General features: G+C 41.6%; 3 protein-coding genes across 5 annotated transcripts; all 3 read left to right on the forward strand.

The window, feature by feature from the left end:
- The first annotated feature begins 1,414 nt into the window (after positions 1 to 1,414).
- LOC137916084 (alpha-N-acetylgalactosaminide alpha-2,6-sialyltransferase 5-like) lies at positions 1,415 to 9,656 on the forward strand. The gene is made up of 5 exons (XM_068759207.1): positions 1,415 to 1,435; positions 1,958 to 2,155; positions 7,557 to 7,966; positions 8,301 to 8,408; positions 9,422 to 9,656. The coding sequence occupies exons 1-5, from the start codon at positions 1,415 to 1,417 to the stop codon at positions 9,654 to 9,656; spliced, it is 972 nt and encodes a 323-aa protein (XP_068615308.1).
- Positions 9,657 to 14,808: 5,152 nt separating this feature from the next.
- Positions 14,809 to 16,265, forward strand: LOC137916085 (prostaglandin F2-alpha receptor-like). Its single transcript, XM_068759208.1, has 2 exons — positions 14,809 to 15,603; positions 15,951 to 16,265. The coding sequence occupies exons 1-2, from the start codon at positions 14,809 to 14,811 to the stop codon at positions 16,263 to 16,265; spliced, it is 1,110 nt and encodes a 369-aa protein (XP_068615309.1).
- Positions 16,266 to 17,573: 1,308 nt separating this feature from the next.
- On the forward strand, positions 17,574 to 20,765 carry LOC137916081 (transcription factor BTF3 homolog 4). Of its 3 annotated transcripts, none has more exons than XM_068759204.1 (6): positions 17,574 to 17,619; positions 18,113 to 18,174; positions 18,974 to 19,087; positions 19,188 to 19,389; positions 20,221 to 20,280; positions 20,461 to 20,765. In XM_068759204.1, the coding sequence occupies exons 2-6, from the start codon at positions 18,121 to 18,123 to the stop codon at positions 20,505 to 20,507; spliced, it is 477 nt and encodes a 158-aa protein (XP_068615305.1). In that variant the 5' UTR covers positions 17,574 to 17,619; positions 18,113 to 18,120; the 3' UTR covers positions 20,508 to 20,765. The 3 variants fall into 3 exon arrangements, with proteins under 3 accessions (XP_068615305.1, XP_068615304.1, XP_068615302.1); XM_068759203.1 differs by having other exon boundaries at positions 17,609 to 17,690; XM_068759201.1 differs by having other exon boundaries at positions 17,617 to 17,671; positions 18,095 to 18,174.
- Positions 20,766 to 20,972: the final 207 nt, after the last annotated feature.

A 20,972-nucleotide genomic window follows, 5' to 3' on the forward strand; every position in this document is an offset into this window, starting at 1 on the left:
GAAGAATTACTGTAAGCCTCTGTACTTAAATAGGATGCTTCAGAATTTACTAGGATGATAAAAGAACACATCATGCATGTGAGGACTAATAGATAGGTTGTTATTTCTTTCAGAAAATAATTTAATTCACAAATCAAATCATAAAGTTATAAAAAAAATTACATCTTATGCATATGGTAAATGGTAAATGTGAAATCCATTAAAAACTAACACTATACTTTGAAACACACATCATTTCATCTGAACTCCAAATCTCTCGCGACATTTGACTCATTTTGACATTTTAGAAAACAATAGCCTGTAAATCACTGAGATTTCCTCTTAACTCAAAGATGTGTCTGTAGAAATCCAATCTGTGGCCGCCAGCTTCAACTTAAAGTATATCCAGGTTGCTCGCATGCGGTCTTATCTTTGTTATCACAAAAAAAGCACTTTACAGTTACAGACGTGATCTGTGGGTAAGAAATATTGAAATCTTACAGTATACTTACAGTATATACAGTATGCTGGGGTGGAACAAAAGCAGCATTTCTTGCCCGTGTTGGAGACATGATCAGGAGGATGATGTTGATCTGCTGTCCGTCTTGTGAACAGGATCGTTTGGATTGAAAAATGTAAGGTGGAATAAACTCCCAATGCAGATGTGTGGCCATTAAGCATTTCACTGCTAGGAAGCGTGAAGATGTCCACGAGGCCTAAACTGATAAACACACTGAACATGAGAATTATGCAAATATCAATATTAAATATAACTGAACTAAAAAGCACTCGGAGAGCGCAGACCTCCGCCGAGCAGCTCATTCCCATCATAATTGGATTTACACCGTCCACATAGTGATCTGGATCATCATCAAAAAGGTTCTAAATAGTTCTTGGTATCTTTATACACCAACCATGAGAAGTAAAAGTGAATCAGAGTTGAGTATTGTGTATTTTTAACTGATTTTTGCATCAGTAAATGGGGTTTTAAATGTTAAAATGTCATATATATATTTTTCCTGACCACATTCTGGATCAGATCCTGTCTTTTACTTGATAGTGCATATCGGACCCCTTTATGACTGGGATTTTTGGTGAGTGAATTGAATGCATATTTTATTAGATGTGATTTATTTTTTTTAAAGCCTGCATTATACGTAAATGGAGGAAAAAAAATCCTTTTTGCGTGGCTGCCCGTCTGAACTCTGAAACTGTGATCAGCAGGGACGTGGAGACGTTTAGGACCGCGAGGAGCGCGGTGTGGAGTGGGACAGCGTGGGGACGGAGGAGTGGAGCTCCGTAGTCTGTCGCTGCCAGTTGATCCCGACGATGCTGCCGCTCAAGTGTTCCGTGCATGAGATGCCGAGAGAGCTCTGCCCCCCACCCCCCCCCCTCCTAGGATGAAGACGCGATCTGTGCTCGGAGGCGAGAGGAAATGAGGATGAAGATAAGAGTGGTAATTATGGATGAGACTGGCAGGGAACATCACTGTTATTGTCCCTTTGTGCTCGAAAGGCTTATTTGCTGCAGAAGTGAGTTCCAGGCTACTCCAGTCTTTATAAATTGGACTTTATGGCGATTTATTTCCATCTTTTGTAGCTTGGATGTATTATATTTCTAATAAGCCAGTGGGAGTGTCCCCACCAGTAGCAGTAGCATTGTTTTTTTTTATACTAAGATCCATGTTTGAATTCGACAGCACAAAGCTATTTTTGCACTTCTCTTCGGAATGTGTTGCCTGAGCATTCTGAGCGCTTATGAGTGGCACAGATGACATTTCATTTGCAGTCTTGCACGAATGGAACAGCATCTGCTGTTGTTGTGTTGCTACAGTCACTGACATTTAATTAGGGTTGAATTCCTGACCAGGCAAATATGAAGTTCTTGCCCTGAAGCTTGTACTTTCTAAATCAAATGCTCTGGTTCCATGATGCATTCTTGCTCTTTTTTGAACTTATATATTTTATGGTCTCTCTAGTGCCAAGGGGTTAGTGGACTCATCATCATCCTCATCATCACCATGGTTACCAGTTTTATGTTGGTCTACAACAGCAGCACTGGTGACAGCTCATCTTCCTCATCCCACCGTTTTAACGGAGCGGTTCTATCCACGAATAAGCCGGAGAGAGTCCCGACATCAACACTGGAGGGGTACACAGGCGTCATGGATCACAAGGTGAGACTTCTCCTTCACAGGCAATAATGAGCCAATGTTTGAACTCGGCATTCTAATGTCGATGTGATTTCATAGCCAAACAATAGTACAAAGTTTTCATTTTGGAAAAAAGCTACTAAAGGTGCAATAAGCGTGATTTATTTTTTCATCCACCTAAAAAAATCAAAATCCAATTCATTCGAAGATGCAGGAAACCAGTGCCGGATGCATCCAAGGCTCAAATATGAAAGTCTGTTTGTGTACCGAAACAATGGCATTGTCTGGGGTCAGGGGTTCACGTCACTGCACTGGATTGTAGCATTGATAGCAGGTTCTGGATTTAGAGCTACAAGTGACAAATGCATCAGGACTTTGTTGCACCGAACTATGGAGGAGCCTGCATAAAAACAGCCATGAAATCGCTGTTAACGCCGTTATATTGTATAGATGAGCATCAATTTCCTAAATCAGTCCTGTTATTATATAAAGAGTGGTTGTATTTGTCCTAAAATAGAATAGTGTCCAGCTGTGTTGCCAGTCCTTGCTACAGTGTAAGAACTGGCTTGTTTGTGGCTTGTGTCAAGTGCCCAGTCCTTGAAAATACCAGTGGAAAATTCTGTGTCAGTTTTGAGTGAATGTGATTCCAACTGCACCTTATCTGTATTCTACTGTCATACAGGTAAAGCAGACAGAGAGGTTTAGGCACTGAAAATGGCTTTGTGAAGCTTTGGCAGCTGAATAATCCTCTTTCGTGTGCGTTACTTGTGAGCTCCATGATGTCCTCACAGTCAAATATTATGTCCAGGCTTTCAGGTAGTGCAATGCATGTATTTAAAAAAATATATATTATTATTTTTGCCTTTAAATCTATTTTTAAAAATGTTTTAAAGAAATTACAGGAATGTAAAATATAAATTTTAACTTGAATTTGTATAGAAATTTCTGTCCAAAGGAAACACCTCAAAACCAAACGGGAGTTTATTACAGGTTTTTTTTTAAGACGTTTAATAATATAGAATATAAAAATGTCATATTTTAATTCTCTCTGGAGTTCACGTCGCTTCCTTGATTCATAATTAATGTACCCACCGTGAATTATTCAGGGACAAAAGCTCTTGAAACAGGATGGAATGATCTAGGATGGCCTCACAGAACATCAGTGCTGAAAATCCTTTGGTCATGTAAGCTCCAGTGTTTTTTGTGTAGCAGACACCAACCATTCACACAACGAGGCACAATGGAGGCCAAAGGACATTGCGTTGCAACACTGGGGCGGGTGACGGGAACAAATATCGGTTGTGGAGGCTCACCTTCAAGAGATTAATGATCAGCGGCATGAGAGTTTTAGAGCGGCATTAATTTAGAGAGAAGTTTGATGTGAATGAGGCTTCCTGTACTCCGTTTATTTATCTTTATGTTTAACATTGAGGTCTCTGAGATGTCGTAAAAATCTTTTCAAATCATATTCAAGTCAGTGAAAAAAATGAAACATCCATCTACAGATGTTTAAGTAAAAACGACAAGCAGTTGCTTCAGTCTGAGATTTTTATATATTTTTCTTTTTTTTATGAAGCGCAGGCACTATTATTCAGTTTTTCTCCACCGTCCACTTTTCTGACTGACAGCTGATTCACCATGAATCCACACTGCATCATTTTTGTACTGCTTAGTGTCACTCTACTCCCCCCCCCCCGGGGGGGGGGGGCTTCCAGCACTGCTGCTGCTGCTTCACCCTCAGACAAAGTCAGCAAATGACGAACCAGAGCAGAACTGCATTAGATCTGTGGAGGGGTGGACCAGTCTGTTCAGCTCCCTTTACGGTCGGTCATCTGAGGTCTGTTGCTGCTGCTGCTGGCTTTAAAGCGCACACACACACACACACACACACACACACCTACACACGTTTGCACACATAAAAGTCTTGCCAAAGACCAGACATAATGTTAAAATTGTTGGAGCCCTGCAGGTCTCTGAAAATATAAGGAGAGCTTGATGTAATGTGTTTTTTATGATGCATATTAACTGGTGCATTTTAACTGTGATGTCACAGAGGGCGAATGTGCACAAGATGTGCGTGCACATGCATGCACATTCATTGTTGCGCGCATGCACGCAATGAACGTAGTTTCATTTTCATTTTCAAAGGCTTTTCTAACAGACAGAAAAGAGGGGACGCTGTCCTGCAGCATCTGTTTGCTATTTTGACAAAAACCTTTACAGATATTTCATATAAGTAAGTGTCTGGGAACTGCGATGCCTTAATGCAGTCAGCTTTAGAGTAATAGGTTCCATTAAAAAGTCAGTTACGCATGCAGTCACTAATGACTAATGCACAATTTAAGATGCCTTGTGCATGTTAATATTCAGCCCTTTCAATGGATGGATTCATTAGATACACACATTTTGATTTCACTTATAGCAATGGGATGCTCTTTGCAAAGCAGATTTGATCATCATTCATTGGATGACTTTAAATAGCCCCATTTGTATAGTCACACTCATATTCCTTAGTGCACGGCATTAACGTGTTCTGAATCTGGATCTAATTTCTGAATAATGAAATACGATCCATGGATCTTTGGATTAACATTCGCTATTCACTGGTGATTGTGCCGCATGGTGATCAGACGCAGTGCTCTACTAATGAGATTGCATCTCCTGCAGATGCAGTCATTTCCCTCTGTCGGTCTGAGGATGAATGGATTCAGAAGAAGAAAAGGAGCATTTGATTTTCTAGCATTTGTTTTTTGGTGACTGAGAACAGAGCGAGTTTAGGATTGCGACTCCAGGAGGAGCCTGATGAGATGTCCCCTGTCGGGAGGATTTCAGTCTGATTATTTGGCTGATTGAAGCCTCACACAATAACAGGCAGTCAGTGTCAGTCATTATCCTAATTCTGTCGACTTCAGAGAGTGTACAATTCATATTATGATACTTGAGACTCGATCAATTTGCAAAGTGATTTTGGATAAAGATGCTATTTTTCATCAGGTTTGTTGTCACGAAAGAAATTCATTTGGTTAACAATGGCCGAGCCCCCCCCCCCTTTGACTTCTAAAGCCTTACCTGTCTTGTTTCCAGGATGATTGTACTCTTGACCCTTATGTTGAAAGGAGTGCAGGCAGAGGCTGGTGGATTGGAAGCATTTCGTAATCTCTGCTGTGATATTTGAGTCTGACTGAAAGGGTTTACTCTGAAAGCAATTATGATCCTGGGATCCCCTGGGGGGTATATAAACGGGATCACACTGATGAGTCTGGAGTCAGTGTGTAGGTGGTAATTGACTTCTTCTTCCGTTGCTGTGCTTCAAGGACACTGTTTCCTTTTTCTTAACACTATTGATTTTTAAAAAATATATTTTAAACTAAAGAAGAATACAACATAAAAAACCCCACATGATAAAATCATTGTCATTGTAGCCTAAATGACGTCCCTCTCAAACACAATCCAGGTGTAGAAGGTACCCATGTTTCACGTATTCACATATCATATTTAAAACGTTACACTTGCCATGAATATGACCATGAAATGTGTTTTTTTTCTTTATTCAAGTTAAATAATGCAAGATGACAAGCGAACAGCATCATACAGTGAATGTTTATAGAGCAGACAAGATTTCTTTTTTACACTATAAATATACTATTTATTAATTATTGAGATAATTTGAAGATTGATCACAAAACGTCCTGCAGGCCAAAGAGAGTAAAACTGGTCACATGTAGGGGGGGGGAATTGGAATACCTGTTCCTCGAGGCATTGAGGATGTTTGTGTGTGTCAAGGATATTGCAACTAGTTTTAGATCCAGGCACTTGCAGACAGTCGCAGAATCTTCTTTGAGAAATGTGATTGTATTTAATATCTTAGGACCCCTGAAAAAAGGACATCCACAGCCATGATCCACACCTGTAGGCGACACACACACACACACACACACACACACACACACACACACACACGGGGCAATGACTCACTATGAGAGATAGTGGAACAGTATTGTACATTCAACAACAAGAGTTCAGCGAGCTCAGCCTGTGGCACTGGCAATAATACCTAGACACACACACACACACACACACACACACACACACACACACTTCAGAAACTGATGAAATGTGAAGCTCGGAGCACATCTCAGAATACCAATGTGGCTCCCTATGAAGGTGGGGAATAATTCATGTGTGAAGTCTCTGCGTTTTTACTGCGGAATCATTCACTCCTAGCTCACCTTTCTGTGACTGTAAAGGCATGCTTGAACACAACAATATGAACACACGGTAAATTCAATGTAAGCCAGTACAACAGCCCGGCAATGCAACGTTCACCGCGCTGACATGCATGAGCGGTCTTCTGCGTGAACTCGGATGAGTCTCCTGATGTTTGGAAAAGGCAGTTCAGCAGTGTGTGGCCTGATGATGATGCAGTGGCTAGCAAAGGGCAAAGGGTTGTGCTCCCTCCCTGGTAGATAGAAGGACTGACACATATGGTCAGGGCGTTGCATTCTGTGGAGACAATTCCATCAAAAATCAATGAAGATGATATGGAAGATATGATTATTCATTGACTCTAACTTAAGTGTTAAAGAGCTCAAATTTTACCACGACGGCAACAAGATTAGTTCACATTAGAAAGTACCTTCTCGCCTACAATGTGCATTCATTAAGAAAAAAGACCTGATCTGATGTTATGTTGGGCTGTTTGTAGACACGATTTTCCTGCAGGACTCAAAGACTGCGCAGAATAGCCTCTGTTAAATTGTCAACCATCATAATCTGTATTACATTTGAATAATAGGACGCCTGCCAGACCAGCCATTATCAGTCTGTCTGCTTGATTCTGCACCAGTTTAATTTAATCAAATGCTTCATAGTTATTATTGTGAGTTTGTGCGAGTTTGTGTGTGTGATGGAAAAGTACAATAATCAGTAAATATAAAAAATCTAAAAAAGCCTGGAATAAAACTTCAGAGTTTATCAGTTTAATCTTGTGGGAAGTATTCTTGCCCTTTTCATCTACACGCATGCTTTTTTTTTTATTCTTTCGATTTTGTGTTTTGTTTTGGCTGACAGATTTCATGTTCAAACGAGAAATCTCTGCAAGTGAGATTTGACCTTGATGCACAGATGTTCGTGTTTCTTTCAGAGATTTAAAGATCCCCTAAATCTACGTTTTGTGCCGTTATCAGGTCAAATTACATCTGCAGCTTTTCGTGTTTAGTAACAGACAAAATGCAAAGACGAACCCAAGACATTGTCACTGTGAGCAGTTTTGTGCATGTTTGCCTCAAAAATATATTGTGTGCCTTTTCTCGTGGCAGGAAAAACAAGTGATCTAGAAATATTGATCGAGATTACATTTTCACATTCTGTTACTCTTTCAACCAAACCACACTTAACGCTAACCTTTAATATTTCACCTCCACAGCCTCTGAAGATGCACTGCAGGACTTGTGCGCTGGTGACCAGCTCTGGCCAGCTGATTGGGAGCAAGAGAAGTGGAGAAATAGACCGTGCCGAGTGTGTAATCCGTATGAATGATGCTCCCAGCATCGGCTATCAGCGGGACGTTGGCCAACGTACAAGTTTGCGAGTTGTTGCTCATTCCAGCCTGCAGAGGGTGCTGCGGAGCCAGCAGCAGCTTCTCAATGCGAGCCAAGATACTGTGTTCATCTTCTGGGGACCCAGCAGCGGCATGAGACGAGATGGAAAAGGCCAAGTTTACAACAACCTCCGGCTGCTAAAGCAGCTACTACCCAAACTTAAAGTTTACATTATTTCTAGGCTCAAAATGCTAAAGTTTGATGAACTTTTTAAAAAGGAAACGGGGGTCGATAGGTAAATGTTTCATATGACTTCTCTGTGTGGAGTTTTATGTTCTTTCTGTGTCATGGCATTTGATCACTTCTGGTACTCCCGGCAAAAAAAAAACATGAAATATCAGGGAACTGGTGACTCTAACTTGCCATCAGTGTGAATGTGAGTGTGAATGGTTGTTTGTTTCTCCATGTGGCCAAGTGATGAACTTACTTCTCTAGTGTGTACTCTGTCTCTCGCTCAAAGTCTGGGATAGGCTCTAGCAACGCCAAGTGCCTTTGACAGATAAATGGTGACAGAAAATGTATGGATGGATGGGTTTGAATTTATGAAACACTGTGCCCTTGTCTTTAAGGAAGAGTTCCAACTCCTGGCTGAGTACCGGCTGGTTCACCATGATCATCGCCCTGGAGCTTTGTGACAAGATCAATGTGTTTGGAATGGTGCCCCCTGATTTCTGCAGGTAAAATCAGATTATCTATCTACCTATCTATCTGTCTGTCTCAATTGCATTTGGCATTGAAATACAGAAAACTTGTATTCATCTACTTTTACAGTAATAAAGATCTTGGAAGATGAAAAAGTGCAATGGAAGATTTTCTTGTTAGTTTCCTAGCAACAGTGACCACATGACTTAAAGCCCCTTAAAACTGTAAACATTTACTTCTTAACTTTTCAGATTAAAAACTCCTTGTTGCTATAAATAGCGCATTACATAAAGCTTTAATATAACGAGGTTCAATATTACAAGGTAGTATTTCTTTTAGAAAACTATTACTATTACATTTTGTCATACAGAAAAGACATGATAGCATTTATACACCAGGAAGGCTCGCAGTAAATACAACATCTGTTTCGTCCTCAGGATTTATGGATTCAGTTTGCTACTTCCTGTTTGAGCGAGTATGGCAAATAATGCATGGCGTGGATGTTCACGCTCCTCTCCTAATGCTCTACTCTGTGATCTAGTGCGTGCCAACAGCATTGATGTGCTTCTACTTAAACATTTAATGCATCTTCAATTGTCCGTCTTCAGGATGGGGAACGACTGCTCGACACCAGTGAACGCATTCGTGTTAACATGTTTAAAAGCAGATGCTATGACGCTACCTCACCCATTTAATATGCGTATGCAATCTCCAGGCTATCTTTAAATAGAATAATAATTTCAGTAATATGTTCTCCTGGGCATCAAGGACACTTTGACACATTTAGATAATCCCAGGGAAATCCAGCCCAGAATGGCTTGTGGCTGACTCTTCTTTTGAGCTTGATGTAGCTGTAACTATCAGAGGAATAAGATGGTGTATAATGAACTCGGATTCTTCTGATCTTTCTGTTTCTCTGCCGTCTCCATTTTCATCCCCGCTGTGACTCTCCTGCCCGATCTTCTTGTAATCATCCCTCTACTTCTACATCCCCACCCTCACATTTTGTCTTTGCTACCTTTTCATCCTCTCCTCGGCTCCCGTGCAGATCCTCCTCCCATCCCTCCGTGCCGTATCATTACTACGAGCCCTCTGGGCCTGACGAGTGCTCCATGTATCTCACTCACGAACGGAGTCAACGAGGGAGCCACCACCGCTTCATCACAGAGAAGATGGCGTTTGCAAACTGGGCTCGAACCCTCAACATCCACTTTTACCAGCCGGACTGGAAGCCCGCTGCTGCCATCGATGCCACTAACACGTCATACACAGCAGGATCCTGACATTGACTTAAGAATTGATCTCCAGAGTTGTAGAATGCCTGTATGGGCCGTTATCAGTGTGCATTAGAGACAGCAACGGGACCGAACATGTAACTGCCACATGCTTTGAACTGTTTTGGCACTGCAGAAATGGGTCCTTACATAAAAGCGGGGAACACGTCTCAGCAATATTTTTGGAATATTATTGTAGCGTGAATTTAATAGTGGAGCTTGGCTGCAGTGTGTTTTTTTTTTAACTGCGTGTAGAGATGCTTTAAAGCACTTGAGCTGTCAAAGGGGTGCTTTGCACAGCACTGCGGCAATAAATGCGGCAGGACTGATTCATGTCTCTAAATGTGAGTAGAGATGCTGGGTTCATGCTGTCATCGTGAAAGCTTTATCAACCGGAGGAGGAGTTTATACGCACACAGATTTAATCGAGTGTTTTCAAAGCTGCTTGAGATATTTTTTAGAACTATTGTCTCAATTTTAGAAATGCCTTGTTTACAGCTTCATCAATGTTCAGCATTTTCAGAGGGCGATTTGTGACAGTAATGATGCAGACATCCCATATTTAGGGTACTTTGTGGTTGTGACTTACTTCCTATTCTTATCCTATGTAATTTTGAGAACAAGCGCATTACATTAGAATTGACAGTAGACCACTTACTTTATTACAAAAAAGCAGGAATAAAAAAAAATTAAATTCAGGTTTTGTATTTGCAAATTAAGCACCTGTGATTTATAAATCTCTCATAACCTGCCTTGAGATTTTCTACTATTTAATGGCAGTATCACTGATGATTTAGTCAGAAGTAACCATAAATGTTTAGAAAGATGCGATCACAGCTGCAGTCGTGGAGGTTGAAGTCAGACATCATGCATTGTTTGTCACAACTGCAGCAGATGAGAGCAGGGCAGACAGGCCGAACCGAGGCTCATATTAAAAAGGATTTACTTTGCTAAATGATTATGTGACAATCGAATTGATAATTCTTCACACCTTTCATTAATGTGCTTTATCACACTGTTCATATTAGGCTTACAGTAAATGCACCACATGCTTGGACACACATGTGTCCCAAATTGCAGTACCATTACATATGCAGCAGGAAAGTCTTAGCTTAGAGGTAAGATCATTTACTCATCAAAGTAAGATTTTATAAATAGATATTTAGGAGTGGCTTCTCCTCCAGAACAACGGTCCTCCTCAGTCCTTCTTTAAAATTAATTGCAAATCTATTTTATAAACAAGGTTCCAGACGACATAGTCCATTATTGCTGATGTCTAGTCACATCTGAGAATATTGGCTTTTGCGCTGATGGCCCTCTGTAAAACGCATTCATCAGATACTGTAGGCTGTGATTTGCCCTGTTATTAAAGCTAAATGTCAGAACGAGCCCTCCGACTACAGAATAAGTGAACTGCTACAATATGAATGCAAATGATCCCATCAGAGTGTCCTGAGCAGCTCTTCAATCCGGCTCCGCAGGCTCTTCAGCACGCAAAGGTGAGCAGGTTGTTAGCGAACGGTTACGTTGAGCTATCCAACCATATGTCCAGGTCGACAGAGCAGCAAACAGAATTTCAGAATTTAAGATGTGCTCTCCAGCAAGAAGGACTGAAAAAAGCACTGACGGCTCCCCGTCTTCCGTTCATTTGGATTTTACCATGAACACTTGTACTGAAGTGGAATATCAATGTTGTGATGTTCTCAGATGCCCTGGTGCAATACTGGTATGCCATGCCAGCCGGCTGCTCTGCAGACCTGTGCTGTGTGCCCTGCACACAAATGGCTCCCTCTCCAGGGTGAAGTGTTGGATTTTAACAGCTTCAAAGGGAAATCTGGCAGCAAAGGAGTCTGCAGGAAGTGCAGTCTGGATTTCTTTCACCTTGCACACCAGAGAAAACTATCAATTATACTAAGGTTCTTTCAGGATTGAACTCTGCATGCAATACTTAGTCTTCATTCAATGAATCATTAACAATATCAATTTGCCTTAATTTCATATGAAACCATGCAAGCCCTGTGTTTTTTTTTACTGTCAATAAGTGTCATGTATATACACTGACACCTGGTGGCCTCATGCATGTCAGCATTTTCTTTTCATCATTCAAAAACCTAAAACTGCATATTAAATGTGCTGATTGGAGTTTAAATTTCAATTCAAGCATTTATTTATTTATTGTTTCATTTTATATATTCTAATAACTTTAGTCACCAAATTAAATTAACACATTTTTTAGGGATTTTACATCCCAGCAACTAAATAGATTAGTACCATCAGTCAACATTTAAATAAATTGTTCAGTTTTCCATTTCAGAGCGTTAGTTATTATTAGTTATATAATTAGCCCAATATCCTAACATAGCAGTGACATGGAAATTAGATATTGATGAATCGATAATCAATCCGTTCGACCAGGGCAGCAGTGTCTGAAGTGGTTCTATGATGCTCCTCACTAATCACAGCTGAATGTCTCGTGATGACTCAGAATGTTTGTTTTTCTGCAGGTCATTATGTTCTCTGCAGTCACTGAACATGGAGCCGGCTTAATGTTCAAGCTCCTCTGAAAAGAAGTCATTGTGCTTGGTGCTCCTTTCTACGTCATCTGATGCAGATCTTTGAGAACGCTGTTAGGAACAAAAGCCTGTTGGCCAAAATGGAGGGGGGGGGAAAGCATTGTCCCTGGCTTTGCTGCCCTGCAGCTGTTTATCTGAGTTTTATACCATCTAAAAATCTGTTTTTAGTTTCCGCATGTGGGACCATGGTCCCTTTGCTTGTCCTGTTGACGACATCATAGTCATCGTTTGATGGTACTGACAGCGGTTTTCCGTTCCTGGTTGAGACATTGTTCAGTCGGTTTAGGAAGCAGGTTGTACTGTACGAGGGATTAAAGAACTGATGAGAGGTACAAGATTGGGCAAAGGCAGAGGAAAAGTGCTTTTGATACCTGTGAATTTTAGGACGGGGCGCTTTTTGTAATTAGGCCTACATGGATGGAGCTGCTGGTAAAAAGCCTGCATTATGGTTTATTTTACCATCTCACTCAGTCTGCTCTCAGCACCATCTGAACTCCACTGAGGCAGCCAGTCTATTAGAGCAGCCCCATTAACTGCAGCCAACAAAAGAATGGGATTGCACTCCCGTGCTTGTGCTTGCAATGCTTTGTGGCTGACTGCTCCTCCGGGGGTCACTGCAGGGAACGGTAGCTCCTGTAGGACACCGCACACTGAGGTGCAAGGTCACGATTTCATCAGGAGTCACCTTGCCTGATTAGTGACTGTTTGGCTAGGATGTGAAAAGCTAAAAAGAAGAATATACAGTTTGCACCTTCTCACTGTAGCTCTGATATTCAGTAGCTGTAATAACTCAGCAGATTCATCATTAAATGAAAATGATATAAATGTGAAAATAAAACCGTTATAAATTGGAATTCGTATATTTCTACTTGGTGTCACGCACTGTGTTTTGGACTCTCACGGTAGAACTTGGTGCAAGGTGAACGTGAAGAGGTTGTTGGATAACCAATAATATAGCTCGATGGGTTTTATTTTATTTGAGCTCGTAATGCTGGGTTTCAATAGGCTCCCATAGTTTCCAGGAATATTTGTATAACACTTCCAGAATGTCAACGGTCTACTTGCAAGATCCAGGATCCAGGATCTCTTCTGGATCATCACCAAATTGTAATAATATGTTCCTGGTAATATTCCCAACATTTCCTGAAAGTTTCATCCAGATCTGTCCAGAACCTTTTGAGCTATCTTGCTAACAGATTCGAAGGTAATAATATTGAAAACTATAGATAAATTCTATCAGCGACTGGCTGTGTCACTCTTTTTGCTGGGAGTATAGTTGCACCTGAATTTGTGACACTTCTTCTTTTTACCAACACCAAAATATTAGGTTACAATAGACCACATTAAATGGTGATCTTGAAATTAAATGTAAAAATGAGAAAGTAAAATAAAACTAAAACAGATGAAAGTCCTGATGACTTCAGTCACCAGCAGGTGATTCATGCTGTCTGAGTCAACCTGTTTCTGCTGCGCTGATAGGAGCAGCAGATCCAAGCATATCAGGGGGCGAATAAAAGCACAGAGACCATTGCTGTGCGTCTGTTAGCAGAAACTAAGATGGACAGTCCTCAAACATAGAAGCATGTCTCCGTGTAATGCAGTTCAGGGGACAACTTTCAGTGTGCATTTTGCCAAGAGTTGATTTTTTGGTCGACTAACAGTTATAGGACAAAAAAAAAGAAGAAGACTTGTATGGATTTTTATTTCTTTTCCTGACTGGGACAAACGTGTACAGCATCCACAGTGGGACTGAAGCTTGTCCTCCGTCCCTGACCCCACTGACCAGAGGAGCGCAAACGGAACAAGTTGAGCAAACCAAAGAGAGAAAGAGAACTCGGTCTCGTGGTCATGGAAGACTTATGACGAGTCATTTAAGAACAGACCGAGCCTGAGGTAAATCACAAAGTTGTTTTATCTCATGCAAATCTGATCCATTTTCTAAATATATTGCTTCATTTCATTTCATTTCATGATCACTACACTTCAGTTTCATGCTTTATGTGCAAATTATTATTTGAGCTGTGAATAGAGAAGAAGCATCACAACTGTCATATATTTACTATCCAGAAAAGTAACACATTCTTCTTTTCTTATAAGCAGAGGGTCAACAACATATTTGCTGGTGAAGATGATAATTGTTTTATTGTGTGACTCAGCTTTCATAGTTCAAATCTAACAAAACCACAGAGAGGGCTGTTAGTCTTTTAGAGGAGGTCAGCTTCTTCGGAGACACAGCATCGTATTTGATCTAATCGGAGGGCACATTGAGGTTCAGCATCACATATGAATTAATCCGTTTTAATGGAACCCCCTCATGCACAGAATTACATTTTTCCCTCGAGAAAATCATTCAGAGGGCAATTTATTGTGTTTGTCTCCCACAAGGGCAACTAATGGCACACTCGCGCCTTGAGTCCAATAATAGAAAGTTTAACCCTTAACACTTTTCAATTATTTATAATTTTTTTCAAAATCATTCTCCATTCTAAATCAGTCAAACGATGTCGTAGAGTTGTCATATTGGGATTTAAGTATTATTCACACATCCCATCCACAATATGTCCTTCCCTTCAGGCTTCCCTTTCATCATGTCAGCCAATGGGAGTTCAGAAACACTCTGCGGGTCAGAGGTCAGACCGAGCAACGACACCTGCAGCCAGGAAGAACTATCTGTCGCTGCTTCCGCTGTCTCCATGACTGTGGGCATCTTCTCCAACAGCCTCGCCCTCTTCATCCTTGTCAAATCCTACAGACGCATCAAGATCAAGTCCAAGGCGTGCTTCCTGCTGTTTGCCAGCAGCCTAGTGGTCACAGACCTGCTGGGTCACCTCGTCAACGGCTCCCTGGTGCTTTTTGTGTACAGTTCTCACAGGAAATGGGAACATTTTGACCCTCATCGTATCGTGTGTAGTATTTTTGGGGTGTGCATGGTGTTCTTTGGCTTGAGCCCTTTGCTTCTGGGGAGCGTCATGGCTGTAGAGCGCTGCATTGGAGTCACCAGACCTATCTTCCACTCCACGGCGTTGGCTTCCCACCACGTGAAAAGGCTGCTGGGACTGATGTGGCTGCTTGCAGCCCTGGTTGCCGTGCTGCCTGTGCTGCTGTGGAGGCCCTACAAGGTCCAGAGCTCCAGGAGCTGGTGCTTCTTCCACATGGAGGAACCCAAAGACTGGCTGGATGTGCTCCTACCTCTGCTCTTCTCTCTGCTGGGGTTGCTGGCCCTGGCGCTGTCCATTGTCTGCAATACACTGACGAGCTGTGCTCTGCTGCAGGCTAGGCTGTGTCGCAGACGTCACTGTCGAGGCACGCCCCACCACGTGGAGATGATCTGCCAGCTTCTGGTCATCATGTTGGTGGCCTGCGTCTGCTGGGGTCCATTACTGGTGAGGCACACCCCTCTGTTTTGTATTATTTGTGCTGTTTATGGGAATCCCCAGTTCTGAGAGGTTGGTAGAGAGACCAGACACGTATGCGATCCCACCATGATTTAAAAAAACCTTGGAGTGATTCTTTTAAATATTTTTAGAGGAGAGTGAGTGTGCAGCTCATTGGAGAACGGAATGATAGACAATAAAAATCTATCTCTAACCAATAGAACATTGGCTAACACAACTTACAATCCAAAAAAACACATCACAATAGCTCCCCTGTTGCCCATTTCAAACCCAGTTACACTAGCCAGCCAGTTAATTTCTGTCAGTTATCATTCATTTTGTGACTATTCCACCAGATCCACATCATCTTGATGAGCACCAGCACCAAGGACAAGCCTGCTCCAGTCAGTCTCCTGATGGTGGTACGCATGGCCACATGGAACCAGATCCTGGATCCCTGGGTCTACATCCTGCTGAGGAAGGCGGTTCTTAGGAAAGTCTTCATGCTGACCCACAGATACTGGTTGCTGAAGTCTCATTACCATCATCGCTGGCAGTGCAGCATGCTCCGCAGCTCGGTGGAGCGCGGCAAGTCGGGTGCAGGCCCATCGGACTGCCGTTGTCTTAGTAGGTTCCCTCAGCAAAGCACGGGGATCAAATTCATCACCTGAACTCTGGTTCCAAGAGAATTGATTACCTGGATGAAATAGAGATGGTCACAGTCTCAGTCATTGGATGAATAACATGTAACGTGTGAGAAATGTCCTCTTCTTTATAATCGTTTTATCGTAATAGTACTCAGAAGCCCAAATCAAACTGTTTCGGTCATTAGTTGGGCTTTGTCTATCGGATAAGTTATTGTCTTTGTTCTGACAACCTCATCCACAGATTCTGGTTTGATGATGATGATGATGGATTATCGTGCCTGGTTTTTGTGTCGCTGTAACTAAACCGATAGGCAGAATATGATCTGTGCTTTTTACCTGACATGTGGATGTTATTCCATACATCCATTTTCTTGTAGACGAGATGATCACAATCGTCTTGTCGTCTAGAGAAACGGCGCAGACACGGGGAGAACGTATACAAACTCCCCACAGGGAGGAATCGAACCCGGGTCCTTCTTGCTGTGAGGCGACTTACAGAATATCAACGGTCTATTTGCAAGTAATGTCATTAAATAATTGTATTATTTGATGGTGCCTTGTAGCTGTCGTCTCTTAAATATGTTTAACTTCATGCTGCAATATAGATGAAAACAATAATAATATATATATATGTGTGTGTCTGTGTGTGTGTGTGTGTTGTAATGTCATGGGTTTACTGAAGCTTAATGCATCTCCAAAGTCTAAATGCATCTGCACACTATTCATATGAACACATAGAAATATTTTCTTTATAGGTTCACTCGATATTTCATTGTATTCTACTTAAGTGCTCAGAAAAAGTAGATTGATAGATACGATTGATAAATAAATAAAATACTTTTATTGATCCTGGAGGAAATGTGTTGGACTAATGGACTAAGGGGGGGGGGGGGGGACCTGAAAACTGAAAACCAAATGAAAAAAACATTCTTGTATCTGCTTTTTTGAACTATGTGCTTTGTTTTGTTATGTCTTTTGTTCCTTTATCAGTATTTCTTTCTTTTGTATGTACAAATACTTACACATTTTTATACATGTTCGAAAATAAAATTCATTCATTCATGTGTGCACCGCGGTCAGGAGAGAGTCCTGGAACGCCTCATCTGCAAAATACAGTATATAACCAAATTTGTCCTGTGTCCTTCTCACGTCTCCAACGGTAGCACACGTTGTCCAGGTTGATGTCCTCGTCTGCAGTGCGCAATTACGCACGAGCGCGCCTTTGAGGGAGCGTTGAACTGGACAGTATTTTTTATCATAAGTCTGCAAGGGGACGCTTTTTGGACACTGGAGATGTAATTTATAAAGTGTCCTGTAGATGGCAGAAGAAAACCTAAATCCTGACATCTGTCCAAAACGAAGAAGACAAATCCGCATGGTACGTGACGTAATCGCTTACCCCACAATCCTCCAGTTTACAGTACCGCATGAATTTGGACTTTTAAGCAGGTTTGGAAGGCTGACAGTGAATTTGTGTGAAGTTGTCGTTGTTTGCGGGGCTTCGTGGATGTCGGTGTGTGTTTGTAGCAGCGCTGCCAGGCTGAGCGGAGCGTTGACAGGCTGCTTATTCAGCCTGCAAGGCCCTCCCTGTGTTATGGTTTCAGCTCCAGCCTCGAATACAGCAGCATTCTGATCAGCTGGAGATAGTCTCCGTTAGTATTCCCTTAAACGTTTATTGTTCTTTTATTGATTTGCCTCCTGAGATAAATCGAGCGTTATTCAGTCAGCATATTATTGGCGTGTGGAAACGGGGGACCCTTTCTTGTCTCCTGTTAGCTCGTGGTTGTTCTGGCTAACAGGGGAAAACAGACCAAGTCACACAAATATATATATGTATTTGACGTTTTATCGACATTCCTCTGATACTGCAGGTGTCGACATGAATCAGGAAAAATTGGCAAAACTTCAAGCCCAGGTCCGGATAGGAGGCAAGGTAGGTTTACACCCAGGAAGTGCGTTCTTGTTTGTTTTGTGTGAGGAGCCGAGGTCCGCGTAAAACTAGCATCACCAATTCGACTGCGTGTTAAAGGGTTGCTCGTCACATTCATCTGAAGTGTGAACTAAAGTCGTTTAGAAAATAGTTTGAATGCTAGAAAATTGTTATCATTATTTCTGTGCATTTAATTACTTGGTAAAATAGCTGTGGTTTTATTTCTTTATAAATAATTTGGAGTAAATTTGTGTGTTATGTCATTATAATATGTTATATAATACACGTTTACTACAAATAAATACAACACACAAACACACGCAATTGTCTCGTCATAAACACAAACATTAGGACGCACAGTTGATACGGTCTTCGCGCGGCAAAAATCTGCGTCGCGCACAAAAAACAAAATCCAACCTAAATTGAAAATAACATAAACACGTCAACATTCATTCTGTGCTATTTTCCACTGAGTCGATCAGAGAGTATTGACGAGTTTCTCGTTCACTGGCAAAATGTCCAACATGGTGTCTTTTGTTCATAACTCCGATTAAAAGTGTTTTTGTTAATATTCTCATGCAGTATTTGAGATTTTTAATCTCGACATCCAGATCAGTCTTTAAAAAAACCATCTGCCAGGCTGTCGAATTGAGCAGAACAGAATCACATCAGTGGATAGCTTCATGCTAAATACACCCAGCGTTATGTTTCTGCTCTTGTTCCTCCGATGCTGCTATTCTTGTAAGTCGTTGTGAGCTTCGATTTTCTGTCATTTAAGGATCTTATGTCGCCTTTGCTGTAGGGATCTGCACGTAGGAAGAAGAAGGTGGTGCACAGAACGGCCACAGCCGATGACAAGAAGCTTCAGAGTTCATTAAAGAAGTTGGCCGTCAACAATATTGCTGGAATTGAAGAGGTAAATTGTCGTGAATGTTTTTGGCCGTGAAACTCTGTCGAGTGTTTCGATCGCGTGCGAGGTTGTCGTGACACAAGGTCGAATGGTCCTCTGATCTCAGGTGAATATGATCAAAGACGATGGGACCGTAATCCACTTCAACAACCCCAAAGTCCAGGCCTCTCTGTCCGCCAACACCTTCGCCATCACGGGTCACGCTGAGACCAAGCAGCTGACCGAAATGCTGCCCGGCATCCTCAGTCAGCTGGGAGCCGACAGCCTCAGCAGCTTGCGCAAACTGGCTGAGCAGTTCCCACGGCAAGGTCGGTGCTCTTTGACCTTTCAGGCCGCGGGCGTTTGTGATGTTCTGACTTATGATTTAAAGCTGCACTTATTATTATATTTGCAGTTTGATGACTTGAAAAGTTGATTAGTAGCCGAGAAGCAACTGATCTACACTTAAAAATCATTTTTTACTTCTATAGCATCACAATGTTCTGTGCACATTTACGCCACACAGTATCAGTTATCATGTTAGCGGAATAAGTGCAACTTTACAAGATGCTTTTCATGCAACTAATAAAGACGGGGATTTATTATTATTCTTTATTGTTGGAACTGCCCACAAAATATATGAATAGACAAAAGAAAACGGTAATTTGCTGGTCCGTCTCTCACTACTGTTCCGCCGGAAGGTAGAAGGCGAGGGGTTAAAAGGTCACCACTGTGTAAGGGCAAAGGGCCGGCCTAAACCCTGCAGAGCACTCAGGTTTATTTTAGCAGACTCGACTCAAACAGGTGATTTGAAATGTGAGTATTTGCAGCTGCAGATCGTGTGATGTCAGCGACACAAAATAAACTTCATATTTATAGCAATGAAGCCGTATATATATATATATATAATCAACAAGTGTGAACGTGTGGCTCAATGAAGTTTTGAATTTGGTTTTGGGCGCAGAGGAGGAAGGAAGATAAACGAAGATTTTACCACACAGATATGTCAGACTGAAAATATTTCATTTTTTATTTATTAGCATTAAATATATATATAAATTATCACCGGAGATATTTTTCAGGAAAATATTTCATATCAGGCTAGAATCACGTAATGTTGGAGTTATAACTGCATTATTTATTTTTGCGTTTCTTCTCAGCTCTTGACAGCAAGGCTCCGAAAGCAGAGGACATTGAGGAAGAGGATGATGATGTTCCAGGTATGGACCTTTGGATGTAAAAATAAGTCAACCAGCTAAAAAAAGACATTTTCTAAGTTTTCCATAAAATGATAGTCTTAATAAAAATGATCCAGACAAGTGATATTTTGTTTTGAGAATACCAGAGGTAATAGAATTGTATTCTTCCTGTGTAATAATTCACATCGTCTTCCTCCCCAGATCTGGTGGAGAACTTTGATGAGGCATCAAAGAACGAGGCAAATTGACACATCGGAGTGAAGCTCTTTGCGTGTTTCAACCAGACATATCGGACGCTACCCCCAGTAACCCCCAGAGACTTTTTTAATTTAGCCACGGCCCACTGATGCCCCAGTCAGACCGGATCGTGCAGTTATCAATAAAAAATAAAAGAACAACTGTCTGGTAAATGGTTAGATCCCTTCAACACGTACCAGTCGTGATCAGGATTCCAGTCGTCTTAAGACTTCTTTGTTTATGAAACAAAATAAAGATGGTTGACATTTTTAGATGTGCTGTGGTCAATGGTCGTATTGAAGATTTGAGCGTGGCCGTTTGGCTTTGATGTTCGGCTACTTCGGTGATGCTGAAAGCTGGGAATCGTTCCTGCAGTGTGACAGACAGGATTCCCTGCCCCCCCCCCCCCCCTGTGGGGTTTGTGTACAGATAACTGGGGAGGGACATTTCTGCATCCCTCTTGAGTTTCTTGAAAG

The sequence above is a fragment of the Brachionichthys hirsutus genome, unplaced genomic scaffold (assembly GCF_040956055.1).
Source record: "Brachionichthys hirsutus isolate HB-005 unplaced genomic scaffold, CSIRO-AGI_Bhir_v1 contig_465, whole genome shotgun sequence".
NCBI lineage: Eukaryota > Metazoa > Chordata > Actinopteri > Lophiiformes > Brachionichthyidae > Brachionichthys > Brachionichthys hirsutus.